The sequence below is a fragment of the Bidens hawaiensis genome, unplaced genomic scaffold (assembly GCF_021521415.1).
Source record: "Bidens hawaiensis isolate Kalapana, Puna unplaced genomic scaffold, B.hawaiensis_p1.1 tig00005142_1, whole genome shotgun sequence".
Taxonomy (NCBI): Eukaryota; Viridiplantae; Streptophyta; class Magnoliopsida; order Asterales; family Asteraceae; genus Bidens; species Bidens hawaiensis.
In genome coordinates, this window is record NW_027491327.1 from 1,358,311 (window position 1) to 1,376,817 (window position 18,507).

At 41.1% G+C, this 18,507-nt stretch overlaps 1 protein-coding gene and 1 pseudogene across 1 annotated transcript; one reads left to right on the forward strand and one right to left on the reverse strand.

Annotated features, from left to right (window-relative positions):
* The first annotated feature begins 8,690 nt into the window (after positions 1-8,690).
* LOC143629047 (FT-interacting protein 3-like) lies at positions 8,691-11,911 on the forward strand (annotated as a pseudogene).
* A 3,167-nt stretch (positions 11,912-15,078) lies between these two features.
* Positions 15,079-17,647, reverse strand: LOC143629055 (cell division control protein 2 homolog A-like). Its single transcript, XM_077098434.1, has 8 exons — positions 17,623-17,647; positions 16,918-17,102; positions 16,718-16,838; positions 16,131-16,304; positions 15,828-15,991; positions 15,636-15,723; positions 15,458-15,511; positions 15,079-15,346 (listed from the first exon to the last, which is right to left on the reverse strand). Exons 1-8 carry the CDS (start codon positions 17,629-17,631, stop codon positions 15,257-15,259), a joined length of 885 nt encoding a protein of 294 aa, XP_076954549.1. The 5' UTR covers positions 17,632-17,647; the 3' UTR covers positions 15,079-15,256.
* Between the last annotated feature and the right edge of the window lie 860 nt (positions 17,648-18,507).

Here is an 18,507-nt window from a genome sequence, read left to right on the forward strand (position 1 = left end):
AAGATGATAAATCTGACGAAGGTCATCTCTCTCTCTCTCTCAGCTAACTTTCACTTGCCTTATTTTAGTTGCCTTAATTTAATGTAAATGGATAAAATACAAATAAAGCCAGCTAGTGTGAAGTGTGAACATTATTTAACAAAACTTTTTTGACAGTCATTTTGTACTGAAATTAGCAAATTGGGTAGTAGAAGCGTGTGCATGGGTTGGTTCAGTTTTGGACTAAAAGCAAACCAAACTGGTTTCGGTTATTGATTTAGTTTTCTCGACTTAGCCAAAAATAATGAATTTGGGCCTTAAGTTCTTTTGTTAGTTAAAAATAATTATGATTATTATATATTTGGGTTAACTATATATTAAACTATTATAAAAAAAACTTAACTTTTAAAAGAAAAATAAAAAATCTATTAGTTTGGTTCGGTGAATCGGTTCGGTTCTGTTTTTTCGCTTTTACTCTCACGCAAAACCAAAACCAAAACCAAATCGGGCGATGGATTTTGCCTCGGTTCGGTTATTTCAGTTTTGGTATTTTCAGTTTTTCAGTTTTGGATCGATTTTTTAACTGGTGCAAGGTGCAGGTTTGTAAATATTATGCAATCGATCTGAATGTGTAACATGCTACCTGTGCTTCTAATGTCGCTGATCTCATAATTTTTTAATTAGCTCAGATGATCTAATTTTGCTAAACTAATCACAGATCGCTTGCTTCTATGCTCAAAGCTTCTTTTATACATAAAATTTCTGTTCTATTTAAACTTACGAACACAGTTTGACCATCATGGAAAGTCAAACTAATGTGATTTTCTTTGAATTTAATCTAATTTCAAACATTATATTATACTTATTTCTGGCTAGCGCATGTTTAAACATTTCTTGCAAGATATTTGTTTCTCTTATCCTAACTAAACTAAAAAAATAACTGGATGAATAACTTAAATGATCTTGAGATTATTGATTTTAAGATAATCTTAACCTGCAAAATTCTTTGCTATAATCACTGATTTTGTCAGTCTATTTTTTCTTTTCTGTTCTAGGATCTATTAGGTAGGCCAATGCAAAGAAACAGTGGACGCCGGACGGTCCTCAGAAATGAAAGTACTTGCTCGTATGCCAAGAGACAACAGGTCCACGACTTTTAACACTTTTCTGTTGAACATTAGTATTAATGAATCTTCTTGTAAGTTGATATATGTTTTGGATAAATGCACGGAACACTATGTTTTCTTTTTCGTTTGAACTTAATAATGTTTTCTTATAAAGTTTTACACATAAGAATAAGTTTGACTTTCATTAGTCAAACATTACAAGTTTGATTGACTTTGACTATAATTACCTCCCTCTTTCCTATTTGCGTGTAGAAGTAACTTAATAGATTTTGCTTAGCCTCTTTAACTTGACAATAAACAACCACTTTGGGAATCGTGCACATGAGCGTATCGATACCATACCAATATAAGATGACATGTTTGACCCGGTCCTTAAATGTGCTTCTGCATATCGTTCAACTAACGGGTCTGGACTAGGTGGGTTTATGCGGTCACCAGGTGGAGTAGTCCCCGTTTTGTCGACTTCATATGGAATCTTTTGGAAGAAATCGACAGTCAGATATGAAGACTCCTTTTACTCTCGTCACAAAACTTTTCCAATGCTTTACCTGCAGCATCAGCGAGAGCCGATTGCAGGGTCGGAAACCGCCTTAATTCCTGTTTTTATAATATTATAAAGTACTTAATAATAGTAAAAGAGTTCGACCTCAGTTTCTGCAACTGATGAAGATAATTCATATACCCCTGTATCATACAAAATCGATTTTCATGTGTGAAAATTCAAAAATTTAAGCGGATTCTTCAACTTTTCAAGAAAATGTAGATGCTAAAAATGAAATTGATAAAAGCTAAAAATTTCAAAACTTTTTGGTGTTAAGTTTGAAAAGAAATTCCACATCAAATTTGGGTTAGAAAAAACAATATGTTTGACCTCATAAAAGTCAAACTGTACTCTTTGGGATGAATTTGGATGAAGATAAAACCACAATGAATGTTCAAATCTTAATATTGCATTTGGTACAATTATTTTGTCATAGTGTACAATCTTAAATGAGGTTAACAACAAATAGAAGTGAGAAATGACATACCTTGCAATATCCAAAGCATAAGAAACAGCAGTCAATGGATCAAGTCTTCCTTTCTCTTTTAGAATATCATACAAACTTCCCTAAAAAAATCCCACATTTTTTTAAGTAAAACGCTAAATCAATGAACCCAAAAGTAAAAATACCCACATTTTTTAGATATTCCGTTAAGAAAATAAGCCGGTCCGAGTCTTTCAAAACACCAAGAAATTGCACTATGTTCGGGTGACGCAACTTTTGCCATAACGCAAGTTCCTTCAAAAACGCCTTTCTGTAAACATATTATAAAACAGAAGGTCAGATGACCAAATGAATACCACCGCCGGCTCAGTGAAGGATTCCGTGAAGATGGCACTGACAGCCGGCGGAGATGATGTTACAGTTGGAACAGTTGCCTCAACAGGATGAGCAACTGAACCAATGCTGCAAACAGGCGCAGCCGCCTGGGTCATCGCCTCGAGTAGGTTGACCAAACCTACCGTCATGGGTCCAGAGATGCTCCTTCCCGCTCCACTCTGGAATGCGGTTGCATCCACGCCTGCACGAAGACAAGATATATAAGTATGATGGCGGAAAGATATGCAGTTAAGCTTAATATAATTTATACTTACGAGTTTTCTTGAGCTTGAAGGTTCTGACAGGCGGGGACGAACCCGATGGAGCCGGGGTCTTCATGCCGGTCACCGTCGTCGTACTGGGCTGCCCGGAGGTGACAGCTGTCTCAACCTCCGGAACAGTGGTCTCACCATCACCAGGGTTCCCCACTGCCTCCTCGCTCCCGGTCTCCGAGTCAGACCGGTTCCCCTGATCGGCAGTGGAGGCAACCTTCGACTTGCCCTTCGCGCCAGCAGCCTTCTTCTTCCTCACGAAGAAAGGACCATCTGCGGATTCCTCATCAGAAGATGACAAAATTAGAGGAATTCCAGCAGAGGTTTGAGCATGGAGAGGGCGGGGGTTAAAGAAACCCTTACCTGGCCGCGTGGCGCTCAGAATCTCGTGGCCTGGCGGGTAGACCTCCACAAACCGATCCGCCGTTTGCTCCAGGATGGGCAACTCGTTCTCATCAAGAGCACGAGTACCTAGCCGAGCGGGACCACCGCTCTCACGCGGTTGCAGAAGCGACTGCAAGTTGTTTCCCTCTGAAAATAAAAAGAAAGAAATTGTTAGAGCAAAAACCCTAAATTAGCAAATAATATGAAGCATACCGTAAGGGATAGAGTTCAAACCGTATTCGAGGACGATGGGAATCTGTGGCGCCTCTGCCCCAGCACCTTTCCACACCCGGCTCATACCGAGCATCACCATCCCAGACTCCGCAAATCGGTAAACCGGAGTCTGGATCCGGGAGATCTTGGTAAACCATTCCGCCTCCTGGTAGTTGGAGGCGTGAAGGTTGGGGAGTGCTCTCCCGTTCTTGAATGTCATCGCAATAGGGACGACACGGGCAGAGATATAGAAGAACTCCCGCTTCCAAGACCGAAGACTGCGCTCGGTAGCACAGATCTTCAAACCCTTGATCCGAGTGACCAAGGTGTACCAGCCTTGGATGCACCTCCAAGAGTAGAAGGTCATCAGGCGGTCGACGCGGAGCTCCACACCCAGAATGAGGCACACCCATTCAAAATGGCGGATCTTGGCGATCGCCATTGGGTGTACCTCCGTCAAGTGTACACCGTGTTTCTCCAAAACACGGTACACAAACTTCGTCAATGGGAACCTGAGATTCCCATAGATGAAGAATGCAGCATACACCCCTATCTTGCCCTTGGGGGCATCGTACACCGTCTGGTGAGGCTCAGGAAACTCAGGCTCGAGCATGAACTTCTTAACGATGTACTGATAAAGGTCGACGGAAAGAGCACACTGGCACTCGCCAGCAGTACTCTTATCGTCCTTGTCAGAAGTGGACGTTGGGTTCTCGATATACACGTCGGACTCTTCGGCGGTGACTTCTGGATCATGAAGGGAAGACATGTTGGGGATGGAAAGAAGAACGATTTCAGGAGAATGCTCGACAAAAGTTAGAGTATTCGCCGGAAATCGCTTAGAAGAAGAAGGAAGTGAAAATGTGAGTTGAGATGCATCCTCTCCTCCCTTTATATACTCATCGCAATGAATGCGATGAATTTAATGCGGAGGAGAGAGGAAAGCGCAGGAGCAATGAGAAGATGACACGTGAAAAGCAAGCTGGCAACAGCTGTCGACAGGACGCGTGCCGTAAGGACGCGTGCCGTAAAATTCGCGCCCACGCGCCCGAAATCTCGCACCCACACGCTTGAAAAAGCGTCTGGAATGACCATATAATGTCACGTCGCCATAACTTCCTGCATGTCCTGAAACTGTCAGAAGAAACCGTCGGAAGACGCTAACGTCCCTTCAACAGTTTGGACTGTTCTTATCCTTTCACCAACTCTTCGAATTTCAAAAAGATTCAAAAAGACTCAAAAATAAGAGGGAATATACCCCCTTACCTTGGGAAGTAAAAAACCATAAGACAAGTGCGGGTACAGAGTCAAGGCGAAACCCTTCACATACTTAGCACTTGCAGGGAATTGAAGCCAAGAAGGATCTTATGGGTCGTGCTTGCGGAAAGGGAAATAACACCTCCGCATAGGGAAGTGCACGAGGGAAGTGCACGAGGGCATCTGTGGAGTACTCGCAGGTCCACGCGCTGTTGTAGCTAAGCTAAACAACGCGGGATACTTTTGGCCGGGGATGCATACGGATGCGCTGGCATACATCAGAAAGTGTAGGTCTTGCCAACTCTACGCACCCAACACGCATCGCCCGAAGAATGAACTTGTTCCAGTCACCTCTTCATGGCCATTTCAGAAGTGGGCCATCGATGTGACAGGCCCATTTCCCACAGCAGCAGGGAACGTTCAGTTTCTAGTGGTAGCCATCGACTACTTCACCAAGTGGATAGAAGCAAAACCCTTAGCCCAAACAACCGCAAAACATATCAAAAAATTTATTTGGGAATTTATTATTTGTCGTTTTGGACTTCCACAGAATTTGGTGAGCGATAACGGCACCAACTTTGCTGACAAGAAGCTATAAAAGTAGCTGGAAGAACTTCAAATCACCCACACCTTTACCTCAGTGGCGCACCCGCAGGGTAATGGTGAGGTGGAAAGAGCAAATAAGAGCATCGTCGACGGCATAAAGAAAAGACTCTTGGAACACAGATCCGGCTGGGTGGACGAAGTTCCACACGTCCTTTGGGCAAACAGAACGCTGAAAAAGGCAAGTACGGGAGAAACCCCGTTCAGCCTCACTTATGGCACTGAAGCCATGGTCCCGGTCGAAATTGGTCTACCCTCACCAAGGGTCTTGACTCAGCCAGAAGACAATGATGCAGAAAGACGGTTAGACCTTATGCTAACCGAAGAACGCAGAGACTTAGCCGCAGCGCGTGAAGAGAATTACAAGCGACAAATGCAAAATACTACAACACGCGGGTAAAACTCTGCAACTTCAATGTAGGAGACTACATATTGCGTAACAACGAGGCTTCGAACCAAGAGCGCCCAGGAAAGCTGGTCCCGGTCTGGGAAGGACCATACATTATCAAAGAAGTTTTGGGAAAGGGCGCATACCGGCTCGAAAGGCTCGATGGCACCCCATCCCAAGAACATGGAATGGAGCTCAATTACGCAAATGTTACATGTAGATCAATTCCAAACTTGTAAAGAAAAGGCCTAGAGCCACTTCTAATGGAAATGATTCTCCTTATCACATTGACGCTGATAGTCTTACATCTACTTATGATCTGACCACACTGATATGCCGGTATTCACCGCATAAATATGTGGGAAAGTAAGTCGTTGCGTGTGGAAGGCGGCAAAACCCGCATAAACACAAAAAACGGTAAAAATTTCTAAGGAAAAGATGAGGAAAACCTTCACGCAGGTCAGTTATAGGTGAAGTTTGGTCATCCCACTAAATGAAAGTAACGGTCCTACCCGCACAATCATGATAGAGGAAACTGAACATTAACCTATTGACAACCACGCGTCGAAAGGTTAACTTATTCAAAACACTTAGAAAATTTCTAAAAAGATGAGGAAAACCTTCACGCAGGTCAGTTATAGGTGAAGTTTGGTCATCCCACTAAATGAAAGTGACGGTCCTACCCGCACAATCATGATAGAGGAAACTGAACATTAACCTATTGACAACCACGCGTCGAAAGGTTAACTTATTCAAAACACTTAGAAAATTTCTAAAAAGATGAGGAAAACCTTCACGCAGGTCAGTTATAGGTGAAGTTTGGTCATCCCACTAAATGAAAGTGACGGTCCTACCCGCACAATCATGATAAAGGAAACTGAACATTAACCTATTGACAACCACGCGTCGAAAGGTTAACTTATTCAAAACACTTAGAAAATTTCTAAAAAGATGAGGAAAACCTTCACGCAGGTCAGATATAGGTAAAGTTTAGCCATCCTACTAAGTGAAAGTGACGGTCTTACCCGCACAATCACGAAAGAGGAAGCAAAACTTTAACCTATTATCTGCCATGTTGAAAGGTTAACTTACCCAAAGTACTCAAGAAATTGCTAAGTTAAACTAAAATATGCGATGAATTTAATGCGGAGGAGAGAGAGCGCAAGTGCAATGAAACTATGACACGTGGAAAGAGCAAGCTGGCAACAGCTGTTGAAAGGACGCGTGCCGTAAAATTCGCGCCCACGCGCCCGAAAACTCGCGCCCACGCGCCTGGAAAATAGTCTGGAATGACCATATACTGTCACGTCGCCATAACTTCCTGCATGTCCTGAAACTGTCAGAAGAAACCGTCGGAAGACGCTAACGTCCCTTCAACAGTTTGGACTGTTCTTATCCTTTCACCAACTCTTCAAATTTCAAAAAGATTCAAAAAGATTAAAAGATTCAAAAATAAGAGGGAATATACCCCCTTACATTGGAAAGCGAGAAACCATAAGACGAGTGCGGGTACAGTGTCAAGGCGAAACCCTTCACATACTTAGCACTTGCAGGGAATCGAAGCTAACAAGATACCTTGGGAAACAAGAAACCGTAAGACAAGTGCGGGTACAGTGTCAAGGCGAAACCCTTCACATACTTAGCACTTGCAGGGAATTGAAGCCAAGAAGGATCTTATGGGCCGTGCTTGCGGAAAGGGAAATAACACCTCCGCATAGCGGGAACGTTGAGAACTAGCTTGTTTGAAACTTCAAGGCGGAATTGGTGGTTTAACATAACTGATCACTATGTCCAAAACTACCAAAACCTCGTGAAGAATCTATGCAAGTGAAACTCAACGCTCCCGACGTGCGAAGGGGTTAAACACCTACCCGCATCATAACCAAAGATCAAGCAGAAAAGTCGGGAATTTCTGCGAGTGACATTAGGAAAACCGCGGGAAGAATCCCCACGGAAAACCTTAAAACTAAAAACCCTTTTCAAAACCCCTTGCTTAAGTCCAAAAGTTCACCTCACTTATTAACAATTCATGAGAAGAACAATGGACTGGGGGGACTTGAAGAGGTAGGTCCCAGCAAAGTCCAGTTGGACCCGCAAGACACACCTTGAAAAGGTACGTCTGGGCAAAGACCAACTGGTTCCGCAGGACCTACCATGCTCAGAGAGATGAAGACCTTACGCGTAGTACGCCAGCTGTTCCCGCAGGAAAAGCCTCCCAGTGGTAAAGTACCCCGCCTGTTCCCGCAGCTGCGGATACAAGCCATGAGGGAATGCTACCCGCACTAATAGTAAGGCTACACGCACAAGGCACTAACTCTTAATAATTCAGTAATGTCACCTGAAGAAGGAATGAGCAAGGCGGGAATACTCCCACCCAAATGAGCCAGTCCGTACGCTTCTGGAAGATCTTTTGTACTATACCTGCCAAGGTATGGACAAAATAGACAAGATCTGACCAAAGCAGCCCATGAACCAATCACAGGGTGACAGCTCACCGACAACAGCACGAGCAGGAGCACGCTCTAGTACAAAATGTCACTATCAGCCGCTGCCTACCCACCAACCCTCATCGTGGCACGTACATAGCCTGTAGTTGGTGGAAAAGGAATAGTACACAGCCGGCCATGTCACTATCAGCCGCTGCCTACCCACCAACCACCAGCATGGCACGTACGTAGCCCACAGTTGGTGGAAAAGGAATATTATACAGCTGGCTGTACCTGCTTGAAACCTGCCTTCGGCTATAAATACTCCAACACCTTGGAACGGTATCATCATCTTATAGGATCACATATCATCTGATATTATCTTATCTTCTCTAGCTATTTCTCTTAATATACACTTATATATTCAGAGCAATCTAGTCTAATTCTCACGCCGGAGGGTGGTCACAAGGATGTCCCCCCCCCCTTCTCAGTGACGAGCTCACGGTGTCTGTTTTGCAGGTCATCAGAAGAATAACCATCTTCGCCGGACCTAACCCTCGTGGGAAACATCTACTTAACCCTAAGATTATTCGTAATCTGCCGGGGTCACTTAGTGTTTCTTCAGACTGTGATTCTGTGTTTAAAAAGATGGAATGTGTTTATTACAGGTGTGTATTAAGACTGTTAAAGACACCCACCAACTGTTTGTGAAAAGTCCCCTGAGAAAAATTTATAAAAAATGAGCAATCTAAAGCTAGGAGTCGAGGTCAAAAGTGCGCACGGGCTCATGGCGAAAGACGGGCAGGGCTCGGCTAGCCCGTACGTTGAGCTTCACTTTGACCATCAAAAGTTTACTACCACTGTGAAAGAAAAGGATCTTGATCCGTATTGGAACGAGACGTTTTATTTCGGTATATCTGACCCGAATAATTTGCCGAACCTTACGCTTGATGCTTATGTGTATAACCGATCGAAAGGAATTACCTCGAAGAATTTCATGGGTAAAGTTCATATTAATGGGACAGCATTTGTTCCTTACTCGGACGCTGTTGTTTTCCATTACCCGTTGGAAAAGAAGACTATTCTTTCACGTGTGAAAGGCGAGCTAGGGTTGAAAGTGTTTGTTACTGATAACCCGTCGATTATGGTCTCGAATCCACCTCCTCAGATGGATAATTCTTCACATAACCGAAACGGGCCAAAAGATTCAAGGAAAACATTTTTCCATTTGCCAAATTCCAACTCGGTCCCGCCAGCGCAGGTTCCGTCGCAGCAATCGTACATGGCAGCTATGAACCAGCCGCAGCAAGCGTATGCATACGGAGTTGAGGAAATGAGAAATCAAAGTCAAATTGGTCAGCTTCAAAGTCAACCGAAGTTGGTGAGGATGTACTCTGGATCTTCATCACAACCAATGGAATACGCTCTCAAAGAAACAAGCCCATTTCTTGGAGGTGGTCAAGTGATCGGGGGTCGGGTCGTGACCCGTGATAACCGACGGGCCAGCACTTATGACCTTGTGGAACCGATGCAGTTTCTTTTCGTTCGGGTCGTGAAAGCACAAGACCTCCCAAGCAAGGACGTGACCGGAAGCCTCGACCCGTTTGTCGAGGTCCGGGTTGGGAACTATAAAGGCATCACACAACACTTTTCAAAAGCATCGAGCCCGGAATGGAACACGGTGTTTGCGTTCTCTCGAGAAAGAATGCAAGCAACCGTGTTAGATGTGGTGCTTAAAGACAAAGACACGATTAAAGACGACTTTGTCGGGCTTGTTCGCATTAACCTTCACGATGTTCCAACACGGGTCCCGCCGGATAGCCCGTTAGCTCCCGAATGGTACCGGTTGGAGAACAAGAAGGGTGAGAAAAAGAAAGGTGAGTTAATGCTTGCGGTCTGGATCGGGACACAAGCCGATGAAGCATTTCCCGATGCATTTTTTGTTGATCAAGCAACGAGCAGTGTCGATAGTGCGGCTTCTACAATGTACACTCGGTCAAAAGTTTACCATTCTCCTAGACTTTGGTACGTTCGGGTTAATATAATCGAGGTACAAGATCTTGTTTGGGATGAAAAATCTCGGTTCCCAGATGTATATGTTAAAGCCCAGATTCACAACCAGGTTTTGAAAACAAGACATGTTCAAGCAAGAAATGCAAATGCATTATGGAATGAGGATATGATGTTGGTGGCTGCTGAGCCATTAGAAGACCATTTGATTCTTAGTATTGAAGATCGAGTGGGGGGTAATAAGGAAGAGACGTTAGGGAAGGTGTTTATACCGTTAAACAGTGTTGAAAGACGTGCAGATGATCGGATGATTCATTCCCGGTGGTTTCATGTTCAAGACCCGAGTGATCGTGATGTTGACGAGAAGATAAAGAAGAAAGATAAGTTTGCAACTCGGCTCCATGTTCGGGTTTGTCTTGATGGTGGGTATCATGTGCTGGACGAGTCGACTCAGTATAGTAGTGATCTCAGACCGACTGCTAAACAGCTGTGGAAGCCGTCAATCGGGATACTGGAACTCGGTATCTTGAATGCTAGTGCACTTCACCCGATGAAAACCCGAGATGATAGAGGGACTGTTGACGCGTACTGTGTTGCTAAATACGGTCATAAATGGGTTCGAACGAGGACAGTTATCGACAGTTTGACTCCAAAGTTCAACGAGCAGTATACTTGGGAAGTATACGACCCGTCAACTGTCATAACCGTAGGTGTTTTCGATAACACTCAGCTTGAGAACGATTCCAACTCCAAAAATATAAGGATCGGTAAGATTCGTATCAGAATCTCGACTCTCGAAACGGGTCGGGTTTATACCCATTCGTACCCACTGCTGGTTTTGCACCCATCGGGTGTGAAGAAAATGCGGGAGTTGCATTTAGCGATTCGGTTTTCGAGTACTTCGATGGTTAATATGATGTATATGTACTCGAAACCACTGTTGCCGAAGATGCATTATGTGAGGCCGTTGACGGTGGTTTAGCTTGAGATGCTGCGCCATCAAGCTGTCCAGATAGTGGCGGCTCGGCTCAGCCGGGCCGAACCGCCACTGAGGAAGGAAATAGTTGAGTTCATGACTGATGCTAATTCGCATCTATGGAGTATGAGGAAAAGTAAGGCTAATTTCTTCAGGCTGACGTCGGTTTTTAACGGCGTTTTTGCAGTAAGTAAATGGTTTGGGGAAGTTTGTTTGTGGAAAAATCCGATCACGACGGTGCTCGTTCACGTCCTGTTCGTGATGCTCGTGTTGTTCCCGGAGCTTATTATGCCAACTGTTTTCCTCTACATGTTCCTCATCGGGCTCTGGAACTACTGGTTCCGGGCCCAATACCCTCCGCATATGAACACCCGGTTATCATATGCGGACGGGGTTACCCCCGATGAATTAGACGAGGAATTCGACACGTTTCCAACGTCTCGGCACCCGGACATGGTCAGGCACCGGTACGATCGGTTACGAAGCGTGGCGGGGAGAATCCAATCTGTTGTCGGCGACATAGCGAGCCAAGGTGAACGGCTGCAAGGGCTTCTGAGCTGGCGGGACCCACGGGCGACTCTTTTGTTCATGGTGTTCTGTCTTGTGGCAGCGTTTGTGTTATACGCGACGCCATTTCAGGTGCTTGTGGTGCTGAGCGGTTTTTATATGATGAGACATCCGAGGTTTCGACATAGGTTGCCGTCTGCACCGTTGAATTTCTTCAGGCGGCTTCCGGCCCGTACTGACAGCATGTTGTGAGGATGGTTTTCTAGGCTTTTGGAGCACAAGATTGGTATTATGTTTGTGGTTTAATTTCTGCGTCTATTGTTTTTTTCGACTTCCGTGGCACTGAAAGTGTTGAACAGCAATCGGGTTAAGTTTGTGAGTTTTAATGTTTATATGATTTGAAATGTGTATGTTGGTCTTGTTTGTAAATAGAGAATGGTTCTGCAGATATTAGTTTCAGTGATGGCATGAAATGCTGCTTTGGTCACTACGCCCTGAAGTATGTTTACTGTGGTCTATGGTTAAATTAGTACTTGTATTTGAATTTAATCAAAGTATGCATGGAGTTAAAATAAATGACTCAAACTTGTTAACTTGAAGCATGTCTATATAAGGCGACAACACCGACCGCCACTGTTACAACTCACCACCATTGCCATTGTCGACAACGCTGCAAAAACATAAACGTCATTACTCATGTCAATTGTGAAACCAATTTGATTTTTTTTAAAACAACCGTTTGACTAATGAAGACGACTGTTGAAGATATGGTAGCTGATGTGCTGAAAGCGTTTTATAAAAATTTACCTAATCTAGACATTCTAGTTTTAAATTTATAAACCTAGACTCTCCTAACACTAGACCACTAGACATGCAAGTGTACCTATTGACTGTAGTAAAGCCTAATGAAGTCCAGAATATCAAACCCAAAGGACACTAGCGACACCTAAACTAGACCCTGATTAATTAACTTAATTAAATAGATTTAAATGATTTTTGTGTTTTTTATTTATTAACTATAAACTAAAGAATACTTAAACCAAAACTGACACTAACTGACTTTAACTCGATTACCTAGACGAACTCAAATATAGGAGAAGCACTACCTAGGTTTAGAATCCTACTTGTGAATCTTGAATCTCTCTCGGCTATGGAAACTCTGATGGTACCGGAATCTTAAAATACGACACCCTTAGGCAACCTATGGATCCCTGATCATTCTTCGGGTGTGACCTAAAATAAAAGGAAACCGTAAGGGGCGTGTAAACTTACCGGTTGGTTGGATTACCTCTCAGTCTCTCCAACAATACTAAAGTACCCTAAAAGACAGATTACCTCTCAGTCTAACTGTCTCAACACACCCTAAAGTGCAAGGGGTAACCTAAGAACAATCAATAAGATACGGAATTACAATGAAACTAGGAAAATCTAGGAAACCTCCTGTCAGAGCGTTCTAGCCTAAACACTTAATCCCAAAGACAACCCGACTATCTATTACCTCTCAGTCTCTAGATAGGTAGAATATAAAATTTAATAAATCACCAACCAATGTTCCTATGGATTACTAAGTCTAGTAAAACCATAAAATAATCACAAACACACAGTAAGCGACCCAAATATGCGTCTACAACAAGACACATACAAAACAAAGATCAATAATAAGTCAAAATTATATATGTAAACACATCAAGTCAATTATAAAAAAATTCTTTACTTTAGTATTATCCAACACTAGAAACCATAAACCAATAAAAATCCTCAAATAATAAAGGATTCATCAAAACCCTACGTAGCTAGGGTTTTAGCCAACAACCATACTCAAGAGTAAAACATAACAATTAGGTTCAAACACTGAATTCATAACGAAAATAATAAATTTAAACCGAAAAAATAGTGTTATGAACGAGTAGGTGTTGAACCCCAACGCTTCTGGTTAAACTAATACGCGCTTTCTCCTTCTTGTGTCTCCAGCCAATCTGCCTTTTTTCCCTCTCTTGCGGCTGCTGTGCTGAATATCCACAGCGACCCTCCCATCGTTCTTACTTTTTTGTTTCTTATATATCAACAGGAGTTAACTTCTTTTGTGGCCCGGGTGCATGTAAAGCCCAACTAAAAAGAAATTTAGGATTTCTTTTACTTCCTTTTCTTCGTTCCACTGTCAACGAGCTGCCAAAAATTCCACAACAACAAATAAATTACAATAGTAATTAATTTAGCCATATACAATAAATTGATTTCTTTTACTATTTGTTTATATAATTTCTCAATCTCATTTAATTAATATATGAGAATTAACAATTTATGGAGCAAGCTTATTATTATTATTATTATTCACTTCATTGCTCTCAATCTCAAGTTCAGGGAATGCACTTCATATTAGTTCGTTGTCTCATGAAACCTGAAAACTTAAATATGAACCAAATATTAATAATATTCAATAAAAACTTGGCTCAAAAGCACTTAAAAAAATAGGAAATATTTATACAATAATATGTATAATTGAGACTACATCAGTAGCACTTTTGTTATAGTATTTGATGCTATCAATTATCTTATTGTTACGGGTGACGGGTGTTGACGTGGTGGTACGACGGGTGGGGTGCTCGGGTGATGGGGTGCTCGGGTGGAGTTTTGAGATGACTAGATGGTGCTCGGGTATTTAAGGAAATGGAAGTTGATGTGAGGAAGAAAGGGAAATGATTAGGAAGATGAATGGAGATGGAGAAGAACGTGTGAGGAAGAAGATAAGACATTGTGAAGCAAAGTGGGTAGAAATTACTCACTAAGAATCGGGACAGTACGGAAAGATGAAAATACCCTTAAATTTAACGACTGCTAACGTGTAAAATTGATGGAACGGCTGAGTGTGCGCCTGCCCATAAAGCATGGAGTAGAAATCGCTTAACTTAAGAATTGGACATACATAGTGCCCCAGCCTATAAAGCAATGGCAGATAAAAACTTTAATGAAGGCGGGGGTTTCAGTGGGAGAGGCATATCTATCTCTTTGGATAGATGAAAGGCTTGTCACTATCCCAGCCTTCCTACACCCTATTATATGAGTGAGACTTTGTTGAGTACATTATCTTTTATGTACTAAGAAGACGAATGTATATTGCATCCATCTGACGATTGTATCCCTGTCGTTTTGTCTTCACGTTTTCCTCTTGTTGCATAGAAGTGTATTAATTGCACACTTTTAAACTTAAAATACACTTAATTGTGTTTTCTAATTGTATCCCTCTTGTTTAATGGCCATATCTTTTACCAATGATGTATCAACCTACCTTCAAACTTAAAAAACACTTTTGACATGACTTATTATTAATACATGAGCCAAAACAAGTTCTAAATACTTCAATCAAAGTATGCAACCTAGGAATAGATAATGATACACGAATTGAAGCATCACCCTCGCAACCTAGGCTGGTTACCATTTAGCAAGATTTATAGACTGATTTGCATATCTGTATTCCATAACACATGCAAAATGCACACCAAACAAATCCATTGAAATAAAACAAAAAACATGATGATATGTCCATCAAGAAAACTGTTACAAAGAGTTTAAAACTTTTAGGAATACAGATGAAAAAAAGAACACGAACACTCACAGGCACAAGCCAATTCAACAATGGCTTAGCAACAGCACACCTTAATTTTTAAGGTTCCTAAACACCCCACACATATATCACATAATAAAACCTTAGAGAAAAAGGGCCCGACTTTTGCACATCAAGATAACACTCACGAATCATGGCACAAATCCGATATCTTTGAAGTATTCATGCTCCAGTGCAGTCCGGGCTGTAATTCTTCTACTGGGATCCAAGCATAGCATTTTCTGAAATTATTTAATCATTACAAATCAAAGTGAGTACTGGTTATCTGATTACTGAGCGCAATGACAAGTCAACAAATAAGAACTACTAGGTGACAAGTAGTTTAAACTTACACGTAGGAGATCAAGACCGGTTCTTTCAAGATTCGGGACCACAGTTGCCAGATCCTGAAAAAGTAAAGAATGCACTAATTAATTCTTTAAACATTACAAAGTCCCAAAACATTTAAAATTATAACAATAATATCGAAGATTAACGTAACCGATGGTATAAAAGTAAAGAAGTGATCACCTTTGATGACCACTTTGGAAAGGCAGACTTAAAGTCAGGCAGAGCAGTGACACCAGGCCATGTTTCCTCAGTTGGAGTTCCCATAATTCTATAATTAATTAAATGATGATATAAATGAGAAGTGAACATGTACATAAGTTCATAGTTACAACTATGCACTTGCTTATAAAATCACAATTTCATAAAATAAACCTGAAAATCTTGAACAGTTCATCTATCTCGGAATCTCCGGGAAAAAGTGGTCGCTGGTTCACCATTTCAGCAAATATACAACCAACTGACCACACATCAACAGGAGTCGAGTAGTGACGGGACCCGAGAAGAATTTCTGGGGCCCTATACCACAGTGTCACCACCTAAAAGAAGCACGCCAACAAATATGTAATATGTGTGCATTGTTACTATTCCTTGTGATTGGTTTTATTAAAGTTATGAATATAGATAACAAGATAACAAGTCCATACATTATGATTATTGTTAATGACAAAAAACTACCTCATGTGTGAATGTCCTGACAGGGATGCCAAAGGCACGGGCCAATCCAAAATCTGCAAGTTTGAGTGCATTGGTACGAGGATCAATCAACAAGTTTTGAGGTTTTAGATCTCTGTGCAGAACTCTATGGGAATGGCAATAAGCAATGCCACGTAGGATTTGGTAAAGAAACGTCTGCAAATTAATGGAAGTAACAAAATGTGAGATTGAATCAATTTCTTAGTCTCCAAATTAGAATTATATTGTTTTGATATAATGATTTTTAGGATTATGATCTTGTATACTGTTTTATGTTTAAATCACCTGTTTACTGTTTCTATACCTATTTTCTGTTGGTGACTTTATGCCTGATTACATAAATCATAATGACTAACAAGTAAACGTATAAACATATATACTGATTATATATACTCAATATGTTGCCATTGTGTTTGAATAACCCGTTTTCTGTTTTTGAATCGCCTGTTTATTGATTTTATAAACAATAACTTAATAACTAATGATCGTCTTTTTATGTTTAATTATATTTCAAGTGTGTTATAAGTATGTTTCAATTATATGTCCTAACAATATAAAGGTACACTCACTTTTACAAGGCGTGGATCCTTTGAAAACTCGGGGGACGAGTCCATATGCTTCTTCAAATCCAAATCCAGATACTCAAAAACCAGATACAACCGTTTGTCACTGTGCACAACATCCTGCAACCTGTCACCAACAACATAAACTAAATCACACACATACAAAATCATTAACCCAACTAACATGACTCTACAACTGAAACTACCTGACAATGTTTCCATGTTGCATCTCCTTCAACAATGAAATCTCTCTGATAGCAGTGCTCGGGACACCCTCATCTTCTTGCTCCAAACGAATCTTCTTCAAAGCAATCGTTTCATTGGTAACTTTGTCACGAGCCTTGTAGACCACACCATATGTTCCCTCACCAATCTTCTCAACCTTCTCATACTACAGTTTGAAACAATATTAATAATCAAATAGCATAAAACGTGATTTTAAAATGCGCACATCAGAAGCGCATAATGCGTGATGCGCACGACTCCCTGATGCGGTCTGAATCGCATAATGCGCACAATGCGGTCCGATGCACACATTTTCAAATGGATTACTTGTACCTTATGCATCTACTTGTACATACATAGTTAACGACTTATTTTGGTTACACATAAAACTTCTTTGGTGATACTATAGCTTCTTTATTTTTGAACTTATTTATTTAATCTCTTATTTTCCAGTGTTTAAAAGTCAACAAACTAAAAAATTACCAATAAATAACTTTTTAGTATTTTTAAACAAAAATCGCCTTGCATATGTGATGTGTGCGGCTGTGCGCATCACGCGTTGACTTATTGAATCAAAACGCATTGGACCACATCTCACCTTTTAAAATCATTGCATGCACATTTTGAAACCATTGCAAAAAAGCATATATCATTGATATTCTAGAAAAGCTTGAAATGTATTATACCTGCTCCATCACAAGTCCAGTGAAAAGAACTCAACTCAACTGTATCCACCTACATCCATGCAGCACCAATTAATAAAACAATTTCAGTAACTTCACTAATCACCAGTACCAATTAATAATACAAGAGCACCAATCAAACAAATAGTGTTTCAAAAACCCTAGGAATTCAATACTTACTATACATTAAAACAACTTGAGCCCTAAAAACAGAAAACAATTAACCAGACATCTAATATCTCCTACATTCCCCCAAATTATACAAAATTAGATCAATTCATAATAAATCTCAACCGAAATCAGTAAAATGAGAAACTCGCAATACACACAAACCTAAACCGTTTACAATCTACCTACATCATGCAAGCCCTATGCAGCCGATATCGGTGCTATAGCGGTTATCGTCCTCTCAAACAGAATATCAGTCAAAATATCGGTACCACTAACATCGGCAATATTGACAAATAATCCGATATATCACTGATCTTCCGGAACAGTTTCACTGACTTCACTAGTACCAAAATAACATTATACAAAAGCATTAATCAAACAAATAAAGCATCAAAAACCCTAGGAACTATAATATCATTATGCCTTCAACAATTTGAGCCCTAAAAACACATCAGACGTCTCATATCTCCTACATTCCACCAAATTACTCAATTTTAACTCAATTCAAACCAAATCTACAGTCAAAACCAGTAAAATCAAAAGATCGTAAGATGCACAAACCTAAATCGTTAACAATCTACGTCACTGAGTCAATACAAAGCAAGTCAACCATAACATGTACTCGTAACTGTTCTAAATCAGTATCGAGTGACGTCATTTCAAAATAAAACGTGACTCGGTCAACAAAAGTCAAAATCAAAGTAAATTAGTCAAAAT

Coding starts and splice junctions, on each gene's coding strand:
- LOC143629055 (XM_077098434.1), bottom strand. Junction 16,839..16,917: donor CAACATGGAAACATTGTCAG/GTAGTTTCAGTT, acceptor TGTTGGTGACAG/GTTGCAGGATGTTGTGCACA. Junction 15,724..15,827: donor GAACTGTTCAAGATTTTCAG/GTTTATTTTATG, acceptor AATTAATTATAG/AATTATGGGAACTCCAACTG.